This window comes from Bos indicus x Bos taurus, chromosome 17, assembly GCF_003369695.1.
Source record: "Bos indicus x Bos taurus breed Angus x Brahman F1 hybrid chromosome 17, Bos_hybrid_MaternalHap_v2.0, whole genome shotgun sequence".
In the NCBI taxonomy this organism is placed as follows: domain Eukaryota; kingdom Metazoa; phylum Chordata; class Mammalia; order Artiodactyla; family Bovidae; genus Bos; species Bos indicus x Bos taurus.
This window is the reverse complement of record NC_040092.1, coordinates 60,654,967-60,678,562: the sequence shown is the minus strand read 5'-3', so window position 1 is coordinate 60,678,562 and position 23,596 is coordinate 60,654,967. Positions and strand designations below refer to the sequence as shown.

The 23,596-nt window shown below is 42.4% G+C and overlaps 1 protein-coding gene across 1 annotated transcript in view; it reads left to right on the top strand.

The window, feature by feature from the left end:
• SLC10A7 (solute carrier family 10 member 7) overlaps positions 1-23,596 on the top strand; it is a 322,736-nt gene that overhangs the window by 250,011 nt on the left and 49,129 nt on the right. The window contains exon 7 of the mRNA XM_027567465.1: positions 17,438-17,521. Coding sequence (XP_027423266.1) covers positions 17,438-17,521 — 84 coding nt within the window. The remainder of the gene's footprint in view (positions 1-17,437; positions 17,522-23,596) is intronic.

Below are 23,596 nucleotides of genomic sequence, written 5' to 3'. Positions count from 1 at the left end.
TAGTGAAGGATCCAGAGAGGATTCTTTTTGAAATTGGGAAAATTATTAGCATATATGTGTTGAGAGGTTCATTTGTATTGATAGATTAATCCAGTTAAAGAAGGAAAAATTGATACAGAAAAAAAAGAGGGGATAATTCATGGATCCCTGTCCACAAGTAGGAGAAGGGGAATGAGTTCTAGTGTGTAGAGGGAGTATGGCCTCTTAAGCACAATTAGTTCATCAGCGTAATGAGAGGGAAACCAGGAGATATGAGCAGCTGCTGCTGCTGCTAAGTCGCTTCAGTCGTGTCCGACTCTTTGCAACCCCATAGACGGCAGTCCACCAGGCTCCCCCGTCCCTGGGATTCTCCAGGCAAGAACACTGGAGTGGGTTGCCATTTCCTTCTCCAATGCTTGAAAGTGAAAGTGAAGTCTCTCAGTCTTGCCCGACTGTTAGTGACCCCATAGATGGCAGCCTACCAGGCTCCTCCATCCATGGGATTTTCCAGGCAAGAGTGCTGGAGTGGGGTGCCATTGCCTTCTCCAAATTGGTGGATGCAAGTGTAAAAGCTTGTTAAGTTCTCCTCTGGCTCTATTTTCTCAGTGGAGTGGCAAATTAGGTTAGGGGTAGGAGATAAGAAAAGGCAAGGAGGAGGTGGAGATTTGATGACAAAGAAGAGGACATGAAATAGTCATGTCAGAGAGAGAATGGGATGCACAGATGCAATGCGATGGCCCAGCAGCCCCAGGGACCATCCTCACAATCTCTACACTTGGCATTGGCTCAGCCTAAATCTCCCCACTTCCCCACTCCCAGAAATCCACCCCCAAGGCTCCCTCCCTCACTTTCATCAGGTCTCTGGTCAAATGTCATTTTAGAAGAGAGGTCTTTCCTCACTACTTCATGTGAAAGAATATATCATATTATTACATCCCTCACTCCCTCCCCACCCACCATGCTTTACTGTTGCTCTTAGTACTTACTATCCTGTAACATCTTAATCCCCAGGTAATGTGTTTATTACCTCTCTTCCCTAAGGAGAGCAAAGCATCTCAAGATAGGAGAGGCTTGATGTTTTGGTCACTGCTGTGACCCTGTGCTCAAAATAATGCCTGGCTGTGGAAGTCACTCACAAGCTTTTCTTTTTTTTTAATGTATTTTCTTGGCCGAGCTATGCAGCATGTAGATTCTTAGCACCTTGACGAAGAATCTGAACCTCACCCCTTGCATTGGAAGTGCAGTCTTATCCACTGGACCACCAGGGAAATCCCCACAAGCACTTTTGAATGGCTGCTTGGTAAAGGAAAACTGAGTACACTGTGTTCAGAGTACTTCTAATGCCAAAGGTACAGGTTTTCCACAACAACCAATCTTCCAGTCCTCTTGGAACACCACCTGGGTATTCTACAGTGTAATTCATTTTGACACTGACTACACAGATTTCATACATATCCCTCACAAGTGAAGGGCCCAGCCCCACGAGACTGCCTGTCACTTCAGCTGCCAATCTGAAGTAGTGGTTCCCGGGTCACCCACACTTTGGTGCAACTTAGCTACAAGTCAGGGGGTCCCACAACCCCATCCTCGGGTTCAGTAATTTGCTCCCACTGTTCACAGAAGCCAGAGAAACACTGTATTTACTATCACTGGTTATTTATAAAGGAAACAAACTAATAGCCCGATGAACAGGTACATAGAGCAGTACCAGAAGGGCCCCAGGTGCAGAATCTTGTGTCCCGTGGAGTTTGGGCTGAGTCATCTACTCCCTGCAAATGGATGCATTCCCCAAGCTGGGAGTTCTCGGAACGCTTCTGTGCCAGGTACTGAGAACAAAACCCAAATAATGTAACAAAACATGCTCTTATCACCCCATCACTCAGGAAATTATGAGGGTTTCAGAACTTCTGTGCTAGGGGACAAAAAGCAAATATATTTTTCTTACCATATCACTACATCACGGTTGTACAGGTTGATGGGTGTCTCTATTCAAAGAATCAGGCTAGGGTGACTTTTAGGGCGACTATTTCCTGGTTACATGCTCTACCTTCAGGGCCACATTTCTTGCAGTAAAGCCATTTTGAAGGGACTAATTTCACTTCCCTCACTGTCTGTTGTGGGGAGGCAGCGTGGTATGGGGAGAAGGCATCTTATTTTGGTTCAATCCACAGTCAGCTTCTGTTGAGAACAGTGAATTTTCTGTAACTCTTGTCAGCCTCAGCTTTCACCTCTGTAAAGTAAGAATTTCGATAAGATGAAATGAGTGTTTATGGGAAAGCATGTTGTAAACTGTAAAGAATCATCAGATGCTAGTCATTTATTTTATTATTATTATTATTATTATTATTATTATTTTGGCTGTGCTGGGTCTTTTGCTGCTCGTGTGGGCTTTCTCTGGTTGCAGCAAGTGGGTGCTACTCTCTGGCTGTGGTGCTCAGGATTCTCACTGCAGCGGCTTCTCTTGTTGCTGGGCACAGGCTGGAGGGTGCTCAGGCTTCAGGAGCTGTGGCACATGGGCTCAGCTGCTCCTCAGCATGTGGGATCTTCCCAGACCAGGGATCAAACCCATGTCCCCTGCACCGGCAGGCAGATTCTTAACCACTGAACCACCAGGAAAGTCCAATGCTAGTTATTTAAATTTGACACTTTATAAAAGAAAATAGAAAATAATGCCAAGAAGGATGTTAAGCTTCTGCAAAAGCATGTATCTGATGAAATGCCCCAGTGGTCCGCTTAGTCCAGACCTCGGTGATGGGCTGTGTCTTAAAACTTAAAACTTTAAGATTCTTTAACTATCTGTAGCCTATAATCTTATAAACTTGTGTGTAAATGAATCCAGCGTTTACCGTGGCTGGCAGTGAGCACAGTGAAACTTCCTGAAATGGCACTGTTCACTCCTAAGATTCAAAGTTAGTTTTGTTTGTTTTTTTTTTTTTACATATATCACCTCAGTTTTCTTGATGACACACCTCTGATGTTGGCAGAGGCAGAAATTGTTGTCTTTATTTTGTCAGTGGATGTGTATCAAACCGTGGATTTCAAATCTGTGGGGATAAATAAAGGCTTTGTCGGTTTCCCAGGTGGCTCAGTGATGAAGAATCCACCTGCCGATGCAGGAGACACAGGTTTGATCCCTGGGTGGGGAAGATGCCCTAGAGAAGGAAATAGCAACCCGCTTCAGCACTCTTGCCTGGAAAATTCCATGGACAGAGGAGCCTGGCAGGCTACAGTCCATGGGGTCACAAAGGTCAGACACCACTGAGAAACCGAGTGCACAAACTAGCTTAAAACTACACTTACAGGAGTTCGTTACTTGCAGTTCTACATGAATTGTCCTTCTGAAACAGTATTTCACATGGTAAGCATCCACTAGATTTTGTTCTCCTGGGCCAGGAACTATGACTATTTTATTCATTAACTTATCTCTGATGCTGAATATTCAATATTTGTTGAAAGGAGGGAAATAGAAAGATAGGTGAGTAGTGATTCAGTTCAGTTCAGTTCAGTTGCTCAGTTGTGTCGGACTCTTTGCGACCCCATGGACTGCAGCACGCCAGGGAGTAGTGATTGGAGTGATTCAAATGATAAATAAGTGGTTCAAAGGTGAGGATCTCAGGCTGATTCATGAAACCTTACTTTGTATTTGCCGTGAAAAATAATGTACAGTTTTTTAAATAATGTTCAACAAAACACCCATTCTTTTATTCAGTGTTTGAATGCCTACTGTGCACTGTGAATATTGCAAACACCAACCTGACATTGATCCTTCCCTCAAAGAATTTATGATTTAATAAAGAAAATAGAATGTATTCACAGATGATTAAAATCCAAAGTAAAAATTATATCACAAGTATAATATTTCAAGGGAGATTACTAAGAAAGAAAACATGTTATTCAATAGAAGTGTCCTTTTTACAATGAATTTTTTACTGAGCAACAACTTTAACTTTTTAACTTGATTTTATTGAAGTATAGTTGATGTAAAATGTTGTGTTAATATCTACTGTACAGCAAAGTGATTCAGTTATATATATATTATTTTTCTTTTTTTTCATGATGATTTATCACAAGACATTGAATGTAGCTCCCTGTGCTACACAGTAGGACCTTGTTGTTTGTCTGTCCTGTATATAATAGCTCGCATCTGCTAATCCCAAGCTCCCAGTCCGTATCTCCCCCACCTCTCCACCCGCTTGGCAACCGCAAATCTGTGCTCTGTGTCTGGGAATCTGTTTCTGTTTTGTAAATAAGTTCATTTGTATCATATTTTAAATTCCACATAGAAATGATATCCTATGGCATCTGTATTTCTCTTTTTGACTTACTTCACCCGTGATAATTTGTAGTTCAGTCCATTTTGCTGCAGATGGCATTATTTCGTTCTTTTCATGGCTGAGTAATATTCCATTCTATATATATATATATATATATATATATATATACACACCACATCTTTATCCATTCATTTGTCAGTGGGCATTTAGGTTGTTTCTATGTGCTGACTATTGTAAATAGTGCTGCTGTGAACATATGGGTGCTTGTATCTTTTTGAATTAATATTTTGTCTGGATATATACCCAGGAGTGGAATTGCTGGAGTCATATGGTAGCTCTATTTTTAGTTTTTTGAAGAAACTCCATATTGTTTTCCATAGTGGCTGCATCAGTTCCCTTTTTGAAAGAAAACTCCTGATTTGAGGAGAGAAAGAGGTAGATGGAAACTTCTAATATTTCTCCAGGGATGTCCTACTTCAGGGTCTTTTCATGTGCATGGTTCTGATTCTCGGGTATGCCTAACATCACTTGAAACTTGCAAATTTTTCCTTTCTTTTGATGTGGTTTTTCACTAACACTATGTTTACCAGCCATGATTATAGTTTTTTTTCAACAGCAAATAACAGAGAAGAACAGAGGAGAGAGCTTTGAAAGCTTGAAACACAGTGTTGTGGGTGATGAAGATGACGAGGCCCTGGTGCTGAGTCGAAGGCTTAGGCTGTGGGGTCAGGACCAGCCAGCAGGCAGCATGAAGCTCCTGCCTCCCTGGACTCCTGTTCCCCTGAGTCTCCTTAGCAGCTCCCTCACACCTTCTTCCCAGCCTCATCTAGGTGACTGAGAAATGAAGGGAAGCATGTCCAAACTTCTGTCTTCCTGCCTCTAAAGTAAAAACAAAGAAGGTCAGAAATAACTGTGTTCATACTATAGAACCCGTCAGTCTAATTCTACACAGTTGCGATATAAGGAGACCAGATATGGGATGGTGTTGCCATATCTCAAGCCCCATGATTTTGTAGACCATCAGTTTATTAAGTAAGTTCATGCTTGTCAGGGAAAGGTCAGTAGCACTCTGAATTTGTGCCATTAGAATTGCAGATCAAGACCTCATTTCCACCCTAGCTGCAGAAGCGAACTGACCATCAAGAGCTCTAGAAACGTGTAGAGTGGAAACTCTGCTGAAAGTCACATCCTCAGAGATAGATCAGACTATTCCCACATGGGGGGTGGTCACATCAATACCTTAGGGTGTGTGTGTGTGTGTGTGTGTGTGTGTGTGTGTGTTAGTTGCTCAGTTGTGTCTGACACTTTGCAATACTATGGACTGTAGCCCCCTAGACGCCTTTGTCCATGGAATTCTCCAAGGCAACAATACTGGATTGGGTTGCCATTCCCTCCTCCAGAGGATTTTCCTGATCCAGGGATCGAACCTGGGTCTCCTGCTTTGCAGGCATGTTCTTTACCATCTGAGCCACCAGGTCAATACCTGAGGATATTTAATAAACATTTACCCACATGCTTACCCATTCATTAGCATGGAAGTTCCCCTTGAGTAAATGGAAACACCACCAGCTCTGTTATTATATCAATTGATTTTCTATGACTTGACTTATGACTTGATTTCTTAGAAATCTGGCCCTTCATCAAGCAGATATTTCAATGCCCTTGTGATAACTGGACATATATACACACGTGTGCACACACACAAACATGTACGCACGACCCCACGATGCACACCACGCCCTGTTTCTAGGCTGACTGTATGTCCCATTAGTCTGACTGTCTCTTCTGTCACTTTCTGTCTCAGCAGTTTTTAAACCCAATAGGCTTGAATTCTCACTACACTATATAGGAAACCTTATTTTTCCAGAGAAGTACTTTGGCCACCTCATGCGAAGAGTTGACTCATTGGAAAAGACTCTGATGCTGGGAGGGATTGGAGGCAGGAGGAGAAGGGGATGACAGAGGATGAATGGCTGGATGGCATCACTGACTTGATGGACATGAGTTTGCATGAACTCCGGGAGTTGGACAGGGAGGCCTGGCGTGCTGCGATTCATGGGGTCGCAAAGAGTCAGACATGACTGAGCGACTGAACTGAACTGAACTGGCGGAGGGAGAGGTAGAAAAATCTTTATTGAGTAGCTGTTGTGTTGTGTGTTAGTTGCTATATGGTACTTTGTGGGGCTTCCTGGGTAGCTCAGCTGGTGAAGAATCTACATGCAATGAAGGAGACCCCGGTTCAATTCCTGGGTCAGGAAGATCCCCTGGAGGAGAGCATGGCAACCGACTCCAGTATTCTTGCCTGGAGAATCCCCCTGGACAGAGGAGCCTGGCTGGCTACAGTCTGTGGGGTCGCAAAGAGTCAGACTGAGCAACTGAGCATAGAACAGCACATAGTATTTTCTACATAATTACATATGAGTAGCATGAGCACCTTTAGAAGCAGGTATTATCCTCACTCATATGAGAAAAGTTCAAAGAGGTTTTGTGGTTCTTGAGATCGCACGACTGGTTGAGAACACAAGGCGCTTTCAGACAGCATTCTTTCCAGGTTGTGCTTACAAAACATGCCTCCTTGGAGATAGGTGGTTTTATTTATTTTATTGTTTTTAAGATTTTTTTGATGTGGGCCATTTTTAAAGTCTTTATTAAATTTGTTATGCTGTTCCTTCTGTATTATGTTTTGGTTTTTTGGCCTCAAGGGATGTGGGATCTTATCTCCATGAAGAGGGATTAAACCCACACCCCCTGCATTGGAAGGCGAAATCTTAACCACTGGACCACCAAGAAAGTCTCAGACAGGTGGTTTTAAGACATGTTATCAGCATTCAGTTACTACTTCCTAGACATGTATATTCTAAGTAGCATAGGGAGGATAAACAGAGTAAGGTATAATTATTGCCTTGAAAAAGCTTAAACCTTATGTGAGTAAATAAGAATAAAGATTATGGAGCAATTGACAGGAAAAATAAACTACGGTTCTGTGATTCAGACTGAATTTCATGGGAGTTCACAGAGGAGCAGTGTTAGCGTGGGCAAGAGACATCAGAGGCCACGGTCATCATTAGCTTCTCTAGTAATTGGCACCTGTGATAGAAAATCCCCCAACTTTTGATCCCATCAATGTAAACAAAAAATCCAGTCATTAATGTCACGCACAGTACTTTTATTTTTTTGTAGTGTATGCTCAACGATGGGGGCATCTCCGAGGGGTCACTTGTGTGTGATGAAGAAAATGTGTGTGTGTGTGTTTGGGTGTTAGTCGCTCAGTCGTGTCTGACTCTGAAACCCTATGGACTTTAGCCTGCCAGGCTCCTCTGTCCATGGGATTCTCCAGGCAAGAGTACTGGAGTGGGTACCTGCTTCTCCAGAGGATCTTCCTGACACAGGAATCAAACCTGGGTCTCCTGCCTTGCAGGCAGATTCTTTACCACCAGCCTGAACCACCAGGGAAGCCTGGAGAAAATGATAAAAAAGCATAAAGCACTTGAAGAGAAATTACCCTCTGATAAACCCAGTAGCTCCACACTTATCCTAATTTGTTCCTGCCTAATTTGTTCCTGAACCAAGTGAGATGGATCCCCTCCCATTGAGCTTGAGAGCCCCTTACCTTCCGACTGTGGGTGTAAACCACAAAGAGATGTTTTCACACAGGGAGAATCTTATGAAGCAAAAGGTGCTCACCCCAGGGCTCCCCCAGACCTTGTTGAGATAATGGGGAAGGGAGAGCACCTCAGAAGTCATTTTCCAATGCTCTTGAATGGTGGCCCCCAACCTTTTTGGCACCAGGGACCAGTTTCATGGAAGACAATTTTTCCATGGACCACGGACAAGGAGGATGGTTTTGGGATGATTCAAACACATTATGGTTATTGTGCATTTTATTTCTATTATTATTATATCAGCATCACCTCAGATTATCAGGCATTAGATCCTGGAGTTTGGGGACCCTTGCTCAAGAAGCAGCTTGGGCTCAAGAAGCCCACCATGTCCTGGAAGCCCATCTCCCCACAGCTTTCCTCCCTGAGCAATGAAAAGTCGATTTACAGTCCACTGGGGGGCACATTTCACTACAATTTCTGTGTGGTTTGAATGACCAGTTCAGTTCAGTTCATTCGCTCAGTTGTATCCAACTCTTTTTGACCCCTATGGACTGCAGCACGCCAGGCTTCCTTGTCCATCACCAATTCCCGGAGCTTGCTCAAACTCATATCCATTGAGTCAGTGATGCCATCCAACCATCTCATCCTCTGTCATCCCCTTCTCCTCCTGCCCTCAATCTTGCCCAGCATCAGGGTCTTTTCAAACGAGTCAGCTCTCCACATCAGATGGCCAAAGTATTGGAGTTTCAGCTTCAACATCAGTCCTTCCAGTGAACACCCAGGACTGATTTCCTTTAGGATGGACTGGTTGGATCTCCTTGCTGTCCAAGGGACTCTCAAGAGTCTTCTCCAACACCACAGTTCAAAAGCATCAATTCTTGAGTGGTCAGCTTTCTTTATAGTCCAACTTTCACATCTATACATGACTACTGGAAAAACCATAGCTTTGATTAGACGGACCTTTGTCAGCAAAGTAATGTCTCTGCTTTTTAATATGCTGTCTAGGTTTGTCATAGTTTTTCTTCCAAGGAGCAAGCATCTTTTAATTTCATGGCTGCTCTCACCATCTGCAGTGATTTTGGAATCCAAGAAAAGAAAGTCTGTCACTGTTTCCATTGTTTCCCCATCTATTTGCCATGAAGTGATGGGACCGAATGCCATGATCTTAGTTTTTTGAATGTTGAGTGTTAAGCCAGCTTTTTACTCTCCTCTTTCACTTTCATCAAGAGGCTCTTTAGTTCCTCTTCACTTTCTACCATAAGGGTGGTGTCATCTGTGTATCTGAGGTTATTGATATTTCTCCTGGCATTCTTGATTCCAGCTTGTGCTTCATCCAGCCTGGCATTTCACATGATGTACTCTGCATATAAGTTAAATAAGCAGAGTGACAATATACAGCCTTGATGTACTCCTTTCCTGATTTGGAACCAGTCTGTTGTTCGATGTCTAGTTCTAACTGTTGCTTCTTGACCTGCATGCAGATTTCTCAGGAAGCAGGTCAGGTGGTCTTGTATTCCCATCTCTTGAATAATTTTCCACAGTTGGTTGTGATCTACACAGTCCTGGAAGCCCATCTCCCCACAGCTTTCCTCTGTGGACAATGAAAAGCTGATTTACAGTTTACTGGGGGGCACATTTCACTATGATCTCTGTGTGGTTTGAATAACCAGAACCTACAGTTGTATGTAGTTTCTATCAATTATTGGAAGATAATCTTTTGATCTAATGTTTTAAATTAGCATATAACCCAAAGAAATGTTTTACCTATTTTTCATCTTTAAAAAAATCATTTAAAGCCTGTTTTTTTCTTTGTTGCTCAGGAAAGGAAAAAGACCATGCATCTAGATATAAAAAGGATCATTTTCTCCACAAACTATACGTCTTCCATGCCCATAAACCATCTTTAGTTTGATAAATGCAGCTGAATCAGTACAGCTTTTTAACAACTGTATTCTTAACTTTGATAAAAATGATAGTCATTTTCCATTGAGCCTGTCAGCTGTTATACATTTCAGCCACTGATTTTGAGTAAGTTATCAGTGCAGTTTGCATGTATCCCTGTGTGATTAGGGGCAGCAGGAATGAAAGAAGGCTGGACTGTAGTTTTAGGGAAAGATGGGAATCTAGAAAGCTTGGGGGACGGAAGCCAGGGACTCTCTCTCATCTCCTGTGTGCATGCCTTGTCTTTGTGACGGGAAGGGGACAGTGTTTATGAGCATATCTGTGTGTGGGTACAAGAGTTAGATCCGGGGACTTCTCTGGTGGTCCAGTGGTTAAGAATCAGTGCTTCCAGTGAAGTGGGTGCTGGTTCAATCCTTGGTTGGGGAGCTGAGATCCTACATGCCTGGTGGTCAAAAAAACAAAACATAAATCAGAAGCAATATTGTAGCAAATTCAATGAAAACTTTAAAAATGGTCCATATCAAAAAAAGTAACAAAAGATGGGGATCCACTGGTAAGCAGGCCTCCTCCTCTTTCTGTCCCTTGGGGCTGGGCTTGGGTGGTGGGGGGCCGGGGAGGGACCAGAACTGGGCAGGGAGGGAACCCATCCTGCCCTCTGTGTCGGTCTGCAGTGCCTTCTTCCTGATTTCTCATGGAAGAGGTTGAGCATTCCTTCCCCTACAGTCTGAACTGTAAGTATCTATTCTTCTTTTTCTCTGAATGTGGCACTCATGAGAGCAAAGACCAGTCATCAGGGGTGAATTATTTAATACAATAATGTTTTAATAGCTGAGAGGAGACACAAATAGTCGCAGTGCCTGTGGCTAATGGATTTCCCTGGTAGGAGATAAAAGGCTGATTACACAGTAGAGCAAGTGAGGGCCTGGTGCGTTAATGACAATTTACAGGTCAGCTCACTTACAGGAGTGATTTAAACGCACCATCTGTTTTCTAACTGTAGGTTGATAACTATGATTTTACAGACAGCCGGCGTCTCTTCACCAAGAACTTATTTGTCTTTCTGAGTCTGGTTAGTCGGGCCCCATAAAATTTCACTGACTGGTCCATCCAGATTCCTTCCAAATCAAACAGTTTCTAAGTTGAATGGATTGACAGCAGCCAATCTTGCTTCATTCGACTCAGCCTTCCTCTGCCAGGTTAGAAAATTAAATGCTAATGCCCTAAAGCAGCCCTTGTATGTACCTGATTAGCTTCTTCCTTCTCTCTCTTTTTTTAAAAAAAATACTTATTTATTTATTTGGCTGCACTGGGTCTTTGTTTAAGCACACAGGATATTTGATCTTCATTGTGGCACATGGGCTCTTAGCTGTGGCCTGTGGGATCTAGTTTCCTGAGCAGGGATTGAACCTGGGCCGGATTAACTTCTTTCTGATACATATCAGATCGATCCGATCAGTCACTCAGTCGTGTCCGACTCTTTGCGACCCCATGAATCGCAGCACGCCAGGCCTCCCTGTCCATCACCAACTCCCGGAGTTCACTCAGACTCACATCCATTGAGTCAGTGATGCCATCCAGCCATGTCATCCTCTGTCGTCCCCTTCTCCTCTTTCCCCCAATCCCTCCCAGCATCAGAGTCTTTTCCAATGAGTCAACTCTTCGCATGGGGTGGCCAAAGTACTGGAGTTTCAGCTTTAGCATCATTCCTTCCAAAGAAATCCCAGGGCTGATCTCCTTCAGAATGGACTGGTTGGATCTCCTTGCAGTCCAAGGGACTGATACATATACCTCAGTACTAATCATGTACCATCCTTGAGAGAGTTAATAAAAAGTCACTCAAATAATTTTCTGAGTCCTCTGGTTCAAATCCAGAAACCTAGTTGAGAAAGGCTGCACCACCATCCACTGCTTATCAGATTCCTGCCACCCCCCTTTATCTTTTTTCCCTCCCTCTTCTTGCTTCTGCCTATGTCCCTCTCCATGAAGCCCCCCAACACACACACACACACACACACACACACACACACACACTCTCACACCCTTCTCTCTCTCACATGGACAAGGGGAGCCCAACTTTGGTCTCCATTCTTGTCCCCTCCCACCTCAGTGCTCTGTTCTTCGGTCATTCAGTTCAGTTCAGTGGCTCAGTCGTGTCTGACTCTTTGTGACCCGGTGGACTGCAGCACACCAGGCCTCCCTGTGCGTCACCAACTCCCGGAGTTCACTCAAACTCATGTCCATCGAGTCAGTGATGCCATCCAACCATCTCATCCTCTGTCGTCCCCTTCTCCTCCCGCCTCAATCTTTTAGCATCAGGGTCTTTTCAAACGAGACAGCTCTTCGCATCAGGTGGCCCAAGTATTGTGCTGTAGAAGCTAAGGATTAAGTGTGAGGCTGTGGAGCCAGCCTTCTCGGTTGAGATTGCTGCTCTGCCACTTTGGAGATATGGTGACCAAGCTGTTGGACTGTCCTGCCCCACTGTTTCCTCTTGTGAAAATGGGGGTACTAACGAGACCCACCTCAAGGGGTCACTGTATTAAGTCATTCAGCCCTAAGCTTCAGAGCCATGCACAGTCGATGTGGCTTCCCAGGTGGCTCAGTGGTTAAAAAAAAAAAAAATCTGCCTGCCAATGCAGGAGATGCAAGTTCCATCCCTGGGTCGGGAGATCCCATGGAGGAGGGCATGGCAACCGACTCCAGTGTTCTTGCTGGGAGAATCCCACAGACAGAGGAGCCCTGGCAGGCTGTGGTCTATACCCACTCCAGTATCCTTGCCTGGAGAATCCCATGGACAGAAGAGGCTGGCAAGCTACAACTGTGGGGTCTCAGAGAGTCTGACACGACTGAGCACATCGCACGCACGACGTGCTGTACTAACTTGTGGTGGTTCTCACATGTGAACCCCAGCTCCACAGCAGCACCGGGGGGCTGGTTAGAAAAGTTCTCACCATCCTCCTTTCATCCTTCCCCCAGGTGTGCTGAATTAGAAACTCTGAACTGGTAGGTGAGGCTAAGGAATCTCGTGTGTTAACATTTGAAAACCACCACCCTAGATGTAAGAAGTAGTCACACTGCTGGGCACCTAGAATATAAACATGAAAAAGACCATGTCTCTGACCTTCAGGAACACATGGTCTACTGGGAGAGACAGATGTGTAAACAAGACCAACCAAGGATTCTGAGCAATACATTGGCAACACAGAGCCCCCGAAGAACGAGGAGCCACGTCTGCATTTGGGGAGGAGGGTTTGCAAATAACTTCCAAAGACGTCATGGTTGAAATGATTTTTAGAAAAAAGACTAGAACTTTTCCAGTTGTAAGTGAGGGGAAGATATCCTATAGAAAGGAGTGTGTGTGGATCCACATACAGACCTCAGCTTTGAAAAAGCAGCTCCTGGAGAGAGGATGGGTTTGGTCTTTTGTTCACTGTTGGAGCCCCTGGACCTAGAACATGCCTCTAGTTCACAGGAAGCAGCAGTAACTATTTGAAGGATTGAACACGAAGGTCTTAAATTCCTACATATTTCATTTTCACTGAAATGTTTCTTTGCAGCATGAAGTTAAAACAAATAAAGCTAATTGTGAGTTCCCTGTTTTAAAAAAACTATAGTCCTGAAAGAAATTAGCCAATGTCTGGGTTGTTTATTTCACATGCGGTATTTCAAAGCACACGTTGGCAATGTGAGACATAGGAACTTTAAGCCTGCCAGGTGGCTCAGCAAAGCCGAGAAGACTTGCTTGGCCCCAGCTTATCCCGAGCCCTTATCCAAACGTGAAAATTATTGATGCTTCTTATAAACACATTGGTCTCTGAAATAGAAACCACATGAGGTTTCCTCATTAAAATGTGAAGAACCAGCTAGCCCCGACAACGTATTTCCTTCTGCTTTAGTTAAAATCGACTCTGCATGTAAAATGATTGGGTCTTGTAGTTTCCTGGTGTTGCTCTCAAATGCAGGTGCCCACTCTTTCTTCTGGCTGCCAGGGTGTACTTCATAGACCCAGAGCTTCCCCACGGGGACCACTGCACCTTCACACTGACCACAGCCACAGGTCTGGTGGCCGATTCAAAAGAAAGGACTTATGCCAAGGTAGACCCCAGGACTGAGGTTTCCTTCCTGTCAGAGCCACTTCTAAAGGGAGCCACCCTGCGGGATTTCCTCCCCAGCATCCCCACCGTACTTCGTCTGGTTTCGTATACCCTGTTAATTACATCCCTGGCTAGCTTGCTGTAGCCTCTGATCTGACAAGGCCCCAGAGGAGGGCTGCTCTAACCTATGTTCCTAACCAAGTGGATCAGAGATCAAGGGTGTTTTTGAGGACAAAGGAACCTTGGGGATCGTGGACAACCTCCCACCCTCCCCCTCACCCCAAAGCCTTTCCCACTGTCTTCCGGAAACAAGAGGCTTCCAAACACTGAACATGCAGGTGGTCTATCACGTGATGGAGCTAGAGAATAACACACACAATATTCTTCAACACCCAAGGTGAAATGGGTTTTCCTCTACTTCCCTTTTAGATTGAATTGGGATTAAAAAGAACCGCCCCCCAAATGGACTCAGTACATGAAATCAGCTTTTAACTTTTCTCTTCATTTGATCTTTTGCTGCTCTGCAGTAATGCTTTATGGTTAAACTAACAAGCCCTCCCAGTGTGAATCTGGCTGCTGTCACAGAGCAGATTTGGCTGGAGTCGCCTGCATGTGTTTGAGAAGCACTGCCAATTTCACATCATAATGCAGGTATTAGAACTGTTAATTACAAGTGACTTCTCAGTATTCTTGCCTGGAGAATCCCATGGACGGAGGAGCCTGGGGGCTACAGTCCATGGGGTCGCAAAGAGTCAAACATGACTGAGCGACTTCACTTTCTCTCTGGACCTCAGTTTTCAATCTTTAAAAAGAGTGAACAGGACTACAAGTCGCTTGCAGGGATCCTGTCAATTTTAGGTCTTCTCTCCACAGCAGCATTGAGGAGCTAAGGACAGGGTGGAGGAGAATCGAAGACAGCCCACCATGATCATTGCTGTGTATGTGCACGCCTGCGTGAGCTGATCCTCTCTTCCCTTGGTTCTTGTCATGAATAGATGCCCTTAGTTACTAGATGCACATTAGGATTCGTTGTATTACTAATGATAAGAAATGAAAAAAAAATAATACCAACTGATTTTGTAATGCTGCAGGATAATGAGTTTTTAGATGTACTTTAGTTTTGTGTGTGTGTGGGATGTGATTTTGAATAAGGGTTTGTCCCTTTTTAGTACCCCGTGTTTACAGACTACTTCATCTGTTCGTTCTGCATGGGTTTTTGCTTCTGTAAACATATTCACTGTGCCAGTTCCTGGGATAAGCACTGGGCTGACAGAGGGAATATAACTTCATATGATTATTCATGAAAACATTTTAAAAATACATTACATAACTTAATAAAGTTGCTCTAGAAAGAGGAACAGAGAGATCACCCATGAGATTCCAGGCAAGAATGGAGACTTTTTACTTGCAGGTTATCACCCTCTACCCCACTGCCTATCTTCAAAGATTGTGAACCCTCTGGATAAAGCATTGATTGAGCAGAATGTCTTTGAACTTGAAAACTTTGTTCTTTAAAATTTATTTTTCTATTTATCCAGTGCCTCAATTTCTTTGTAAAATATATTTTTCCTTATTTTAATCCTTGCCCTCGGAGCATCCTTAGGGTTAATATTTGTGGAGAGAATATATATTTATTTGCTATGTACCTTGCACTTCAAGGACATAGTTGCTTTAAAATAGGGTAGAGTCATTAGCTTTTAATACTTTGGCTTTGCCCAAAAAGAAACATCTAATAGCTGTGTAACATTTGGGGCTTCCCAGGTGGCCCTAGTGTTGAGGAATCCACCTGCAACGCAGGAGCCAAAGGAGACATGAGTTCAATAACATTTAACACACCACAAATCCTTTGTGATCTTCACCAGTTTCACTTTCTCTGGTTGCTTTTTTTTTAGTTTATATTGGTTCTGGAGGAAAAGGCTGGAGGCTACACTTTTTGTAAGTTAAGCTGACAGCCAGTGGTGAGTGTTGGAGGCAGTATTAAGTGAATGCAGGCCGCCGGGGGACAAGGCATATATTCTTGGTCTCTAGAGTGCATATAGATTGGGGCCAAGGATAGGGGGGCAGAGGCATAAAATGCACCAACCAGGGTGTAGAAAGGATCTTGGTGGGCTGGTTCATGCAGAAATCAGTGAAAACACTGTTCCCAGGTAACTTCATTCTGAGCTATTGACTTCAGTTAGCTAAACATTTGTTATGTTATTTAACATTCTCTTTCCTCTGTCATCACTGCCTCCACATCTGTCACAAAAATTGTTTTCCAAAAGATATTTCTGAGGTTAACTAAACTGAGATAAATATGAAAATTGAGGTTTGGTCTGCAGAGGAAGGTGAAAGAAAGTTCCAAGGGCCAGGGAGATGTTGCAGAAGGGACTCATGAAAGAGATGAACGTCTATGAAACAGCTACTATTTGTCAGAAAGCAGGTTTGAAAGTTATGAGAAAGTTAGCAGGCGGACTTCCCTGTCAGTCCAGTGGTTAAGACCCTGTTCTTCTAATGCAGGGTGCAGGTTCAATCCCTGATCGGGGAGCTAAGCTCCCAAATGCCTTGGGGCCAAAAAACCAAGACGTAAAACAGAAGCAGTATTGGAAAAGGTTCAATAAAGACTTTTTTTAAAAAAAGAAAGTTAATAGGAAGGCAGCAATTCTTGGCAGTAGAGGTTAATGCGAGCGTGTGACTGTGTTCACAGAGAAACGCTGCCTTATGGTCCGGCAGTAACATGTTTATGAAGCTGAGACTGCAATCATTAGCAAAGCAGGAACCAGAAAACAAGGATGGAGTCAAAACAAGAATTATGAACAATGTTCAGGCATACCAGTTTAGGAGCGGTACATTGAAATTTTAAGTTGAAAAATAAGTTGTCTCAGGATTTCCCATTTCCAAGGTTTTGTGTAAGAATAAATTTTTAAGGATATGAGATTCATTGCCTTTGTTTTGGAGGATCAGGGGAGTTACAAACTATTTCATTTACATAAATAAAAATGTTATCTTGATAATAATGAGACATACTTATTTGGCTTAGGTATCTGCAGATGGGTAAAATAGAAATCACATAAACTATGATTACAGATGAAATATCATGCCATGTGAATATAGACAGTATGGACACAGAATGACTTTACAATCAGAAATGTATTTAATAACAGGGCTTCCCAGGTGGCACTGGTGGTAAAGAACCTAGCTGCCAAAGCAGGAGATGTAAGGTTCGATCCTTGGGTGGGAAAGATGCCCTGGAGGAGGGCATGGCAACCCACTCCAGTATTCTTGCCTGGGGAATCCCATGAACAGAGGAGACTGGCAGGTTACAGTCCATAGGGTCGCAAAGAGTCAGACATGTAATAAACCATATACGTTAATTGCAAAACAGTAGTTATTTTTCTTCAATCTTAGTCTCACAATACAAAATTATATATTAAGCTACTCAGTTTATCTTGTGCTAAATTTCGAAAATAAAAGTAACTTCACTTGCTTTTTGTCTATAGCTACCAAGTTTTTGGTACATGTGAGAGAATTCATTTATTACACTAATAAACAGTATTCTTGATAACTGATTGAAAGTAATTCTAGCTCCTCTTATATTCTTGTTTTGCAGCTTGGCTCATCGTCTTCTGTGCCTTTTACGTCTATTTTTTCTCAGCTTTTTATGACTGTTGTGGTTCCCCTCATTATTGGACAGGTAAGGTCTCCAGTTCTCTCAGCTTTTTCTTTATAGATCAAATTGTGAATTCTTATGTAGTGTCAGGACAGTTGAGAGAAAAGCTAGTCAGGGGAAGAGATGGTTAAATAAAAATCTAAGACTGTGAAACACAAGTTTCTTCAATCACGATAGTCCTATCTTTTTATTTTTTTAATGAACATCAGTCTGCTTTGCAGATAGATATATATAGGGACACCTGCATACAGTCTTGATTTTTTAATTTATCATCCCTTATTGTAACTATGTTGCTAGCTTGAAAACATCTAGTAAATCATTACCTTGATTTCCAATAAGGTGTCAGCATTTAGGACCATTTGAGGAACAGGCACCTGCATTTGACCACCTTCTTAGCCTTCTCTGATAGCAGTGATCATGCTTGTGATGCTGTAATTGATAAAACACACATTTAATTCTATTAGCTCTTTAAATTCAATCTTAGAAAATGTAGTTTCCTTTATTATTCTTACTGAATTAGACTCATAGAAGAAATTCCTAACTTCTTATAACAGGTTGATAATGAGTATATAATTCAATTATGAGCATACAAATTTAAAAACAAGGTTGTTGTTTTAATCCTAGGTAGCCACGGTAACAGCATACAGAATTTAATGTACTGCTAAAGCTAGTGAGTCTTAGCAAAATAATACATTAGAATGGTGAAGAGCCCAGACCTTGGATTAAGAGCAACTAGACTCTGGTTCTTAGCCCTGCCTTTTATTTGCTGTGTGACCTTGGGCAAGTCATTTAATCTCCTTAGCTCCAGGTTCATAATTTATCAAATTGTGTAATAATGGTACCTATCTTAAAGGGTTATTGTGAGGGTCACATGAAATATGATGCATCTTAAGTTCTTTCCCTCATGCAGCCTGATACAGGTAAGTGTTCTGTAGTTTCATCATCATTTTCAAATTCCCTGTAGATACGAAACAGGAAGTAATTCTTTGAGGCACTAGCTATTTAAAAACGGTGCATGTATAGACATGTAGTCTTGACCTGCTGTCTTAGGTTCTCCGGGAAATCAAGTCTGAGACCGAGGTTTCCATGCAGGAAGTTGAATGGAGGGGAACCTTGGGATCAACAGCAGGGAGCCTGAGACAAGTGGGATGAGGGAGGGGTTGTCTGTGGTGCTGCCCCAGGGGGATCTCAGGCCAGACCCACCCCTCAGAGAGGTCCTCCCCGAGACATGAGTGCCCGGTTTTTCTCCTCTCGCAAAGAGCAGTCGTCACATGCTGCCTCCCACTCCCACCCACCGCCTCGCCCGGGAGAGGTCTACCCTGGCCTGAGTCTGCTGTCTTAGCAGCAGTTCCCGAAGAGGACCTCAGCTGAGCTGGTTCTGTCAGTCAGACTGCTCTCTGTGCTGGGACTCTTGCAATCTCCAGCCAGTGTCTTCACTGTCTCCAGGGTAGTCCTAAAAACAAGCCATGTTCTGTTATTCCTCTCCCCAGAAACTGCCCGTGCAGCTCCCTGTCACCTGCTCCTCGCGTGGCCCACGAAGCCCTCCCGTCTGACCCCAGCCTTCTTGTCAGTGTCCTTCACATCCGCCTTCACCATCTGCCTCACAGCTTCTCTTCTGCCCCGCGGTGTGCCCCTTCTCTGCTCCATGCCTTTACCTCCTTGTTTCCTTCCTTTCTGGCAGAAAACTCCTGCTCACCCCTAAAGACTCAGGACAGAGGTGTCCTCTGCAGCGCTCTGACACCCCGGCCCTAGATTAAATTCCGGTTCTCCCATCGTACTTGACTCATCGTATGTATTAGGAGCGACAATAAGGTAGCACCCGTGAGCTTCCCAGAAGCAGAGGCTCTAGCATAAGTGTATTTAGTAGCACACTCAGCTGGTGAAGAATCCGCCTGCAGTGCAGAAGGGCTGGGTTCGATCCCTGGGTTGGGAAGATCTGCTGGAGAAAGGAAAGGCTACCCACTCCAGTATTCTGGCCTGGAGAATTCTGTGGACTGTGGGCTTGCAAAGAGTTGGACACAACTGAGTGACTTTCACTTTCAATTCCTTTCAGGAATCGGATGTACACTGTATTAAAACTTTGGCTGAAGAAAACTTTGAATTTATCCTCTCAGTAGCCCCGCCAGCCATTTTCCCAAGATCTCTGGCTTCACTTAGTCCTGTCCAACTCTTTGGGACTCTTTTGCATTCCATGGGCTGTAGCCCACTAGGCTCCTCTGGGATTTCCCAGGCATCACCGACTCAGTGGACATGCGTTTGAGCAAATCCAGGAGATAGTGAAGGACAGGGAAGCCTGGCGTGCTGCAGTCCATGGGGTCACAAAGAGTCGGACATGACTGAGCAACTGAACAACAGCCAGCTTTGCTAGAGAGAAATATATCATTGGTTCCCATCTTGTTTTAAATTCATGACCCCACGTTTAAAATGTCATTCAGCACTTTCCAGACATCCTACTCGGCTTCCTTATGAGATCATTTTAGCCTGTCCTCTACTTTCAAATCCCTTTTACTTCCCCTGACACTCTCCCACTTGCCATTACCCTTGGGTCTCACTGACTTTACTTCCGTTTCTGAAACCTGTCAGCCTCTGTCCTGCCTGTCCCTCTGTTTGGCACACCTTCCTACCTGTCACCTCCTCAGAAAGGCCCTTCCTCCACAGGCTAACCCATTCAGTCCCTAGCGTGTTATCCAGTTTGAACCTCTGCTTGGTATGGATCATTATCTGCTTCTTGTTTGTTTGTCATTTTTGCTTTATTTATTTCCTCAAACATGAGCTCCATGAGACCAGGGATCTTGCCTGCTGTTTAATCTCTGTTCATTTGCTCACTGACCAACCTAACCTTCGAGATACGGTCTTTGAGGGCCTCGTCAGAAGTGCTCAGCGTCCTACTTCAGAGGAACTGGTTCCTGGCAATGCAGCCTCATTTCTCAATTATAACCAGAGTTGCCATATATTAAAGTAAACATTTCCATAGATTTCTATATGCATTTTAAATGAGATTTTATTATTACCTGTTAAATAAATGTTGGGAACTAGAGAGAGAAGCAAAAGACCAGGAAGGGTGAGTTGAAAATATTTTCCTTAATCTTTTAATGATGATAAAACTTTTATCATTCTGTTTTTTATTTACATTTCTTAGAGTGGACTTTGTTTGCTTTTTGAGTGTACGTGTTTGCTCCAGACAATACTTCTTTTGGACTGAAATCATTATTGAATGACTGACACATTAGTCACAGGCGGTCTGACGTATGACACACTGATGCACAGTCTGACACGCTGACGCGTGTGGTCTAATTCAGTCTTTGCCACTGCCTGACTATACACATGCTTTCTAGGTCTCACTTACCTCATTTGTAGAGCGAAGAGTTTAATATCTTCCAGCTCAGAGATGCCATGAGTGTGTGAGATAAGATTAGTCTTTCCATAGATGGTTGGGAGATTGCTTGCTTCCATCAGTTCTAGAAAGAAATTAAGTGTGTTATTGTAATGTTTCTTCTTTTCTGATAAAGCCTTCAATATATCTAAGTGCCTGTGACAAATACTTATTTTATGCATTAGATTTGAGAGATTTATGAATCAATGCTAATGAAATAGAATTTCCACTACCTTTGAAAAATATTATTTTAAAACAGCACACTAAACCCCACTTCAATAAGTTAATAGTAAAAAAGCATATTATTTATCACTTATGCATTTTCTAGTCCCTCATTCATGCTTTGTTTCTTAGTTTGAGATTGACTTTTCATATTAAATAATCTCCAGCTGAAGCTGCAGTTAATGTCATTAATGCTAGTAAAATTTTGCACTTATAAATTATACTAGGTTTTCATTGCTTCACTTGAATCGCTCTGGGAGAAGAGTGTCTTTTATTAATATATCATGCAATGGGATATATAGGTGAAGAGTGTTGTGATAGGAACATCAGCAAACTGGGACCTGGGAATAAGAACAGTTCTTTTTTTTTTTTTTTAATATTATTTTCTTTTTTTTAACCTTGGTCTATAAAAGTGTGTTTATTTTTTATTTATTTTTTTTTAATTTTATTTTATTTTTAAACTTTACATAATTGTATTAGTTTTGCCAAATATCAAAATGAATCCGCCACCGGTATACATGTGTTCCCCATCCTGAACCCTCCTCTCTCCTCCCTCCGCATACCATCCCTCTGGGTTGTCCCAGGGCTCTAGCCCCAAGCATCCAGTGTCGTGCATCGAACTTATTTACCATGTACAGTCCCTAGTTCTAAAGCATTTTATATTTATTTAATCACTTAGTCCTCGCTACAATTACTAGCCTATTCATTTTAGAGATGCGGCACAGGGAAGTTAAGGAATTTGCCCAAGATCACAAAGTAAGAAGCTCCAAAGTCTACCTTGAAACCCTGCACTATTGTTCACTCAAGAGAGAGAGGTGAGAGTTCTAATGATCCTTGTGACTAGCTTTTTAGCATTTGATGCAAGCCGTTTGGGCTCTCAGGTGCCTTTGTTTTCAGCTGTAACCCGAGCAGGATAGAATCTGCATAACCTTGTTCCTGAGAATGGAAGTAAATGTTAGCAGAGGGAAAGAATTTCAGAGAGTGAAGTCGACGATGGTGCTTCTATTTAAAATAAATAATCCATTTATTATTACTGTTTCCACTTTTGTTTAAAGAAAGTGTAATATTAGTTTGAATCTACTCAATATTTAATAAATGTTACATAATTGGATTTGATGTCACATCCCTGACTGTACATTTCAAAAGAACATTAATGAAGAAACAAATCACTTTCTGAAAATATATATATTCAGTGGAATAGAGGATTAAAAATTGAAGATTAAAAAAAAAAAGGCAGACTCAGGATATAGAGAACAAATAAGAGGTTACAGTGGGGATGGGGACGGAGCAGTACAGAGATTGAGGAGTGGACCGCACAAACTATTGGGTATAAGACGGGCTCAAGGATGTCCTGTACAACATGGGAAATAGAGTCAATATTTTGTAGTAACTGTAAGTGGAAAGCAACCTCAACCACTACAGTATTGTAAAGTAATTAGCCTCCAATTAAAATAAATAAATTATTTTTTTTAATTGTATGAACTCTTAAAAAATTTTTTAAATAAAAGACACACAAAAAAAAACTTCTAAAAAATTGAAGAAACAATCTAAAACTACCTGGAAAAAAAATGAATTTTAAAATCAAACTTAACCTGAAAAATCAGCCATCATCCATCCCCACTCAAAAATCAATTTATAAGTGTAAAGACAGAATAGAAAGAAAAACACAAGAAAATGCCCTGGAAAAAAAAAATGAAGAAAACAAAATGATGGCTATTATACTTCTCACTTACCTCTGCATATCAACCTTCTTCACCCAAGACTGTTATTTTTCCAGGGGTTCACCTTGGAGATCATGCAGTAATTGGCATGCAGTTCAGCTTATTAGAAATACAAGGATTCAAAAATTTAAGTTTCGTTTTAACCTTTCCTGGTGCTTAATTTAAAGTAAAGAAAATCAAAATGCAGAGGGTGAGACAATAAAAAGCAAAAGGCTTCTGATGGAAGAGTTTTTTTCCCCTTCTATCTCCATAGTGAAAAGCAAGCAAGTCAGTGAGGATTTATCATTTAATTTTGAGCGAATGCATCTCTGTGAGCTATGAGGGAAAATGAATTAGTATAGATTCCAAAGAAAGTTACCACAAGCCACCTCACCAGAATGCATTTTTCCACTTCATTTTGACTTTTTTCCCCCCCAAAGAGAATTCTGAATGGTTTATATCAGGTTGCATTCATCTATCTCTAGCAAAGCCTTGTTTCCTATAAGGTTATTAAACACTGGTGTAAGGCAAACAGGTTTGGAGAATTTTAAAATGACATGAATTCTTGACAAGTGGAGAATGTTTGTGTCAAAAGTGTAAGAGAAGTTGGGTTTCCTGGAGTTTATATCCGAAGCCCGTATTTGAGGCATATCAACACGACTTCACCCAGTAGTTTGTGAAATATTTTAACACTTTTCCAGCTACACAGTGCAAAAGAAGGTGTTTTGTGATTTTAATTTTAGAAGATGAAAACGCCCTATGGAGGCTGGTAAAGTATAGAAACACAGACAAATATCTCTGTAA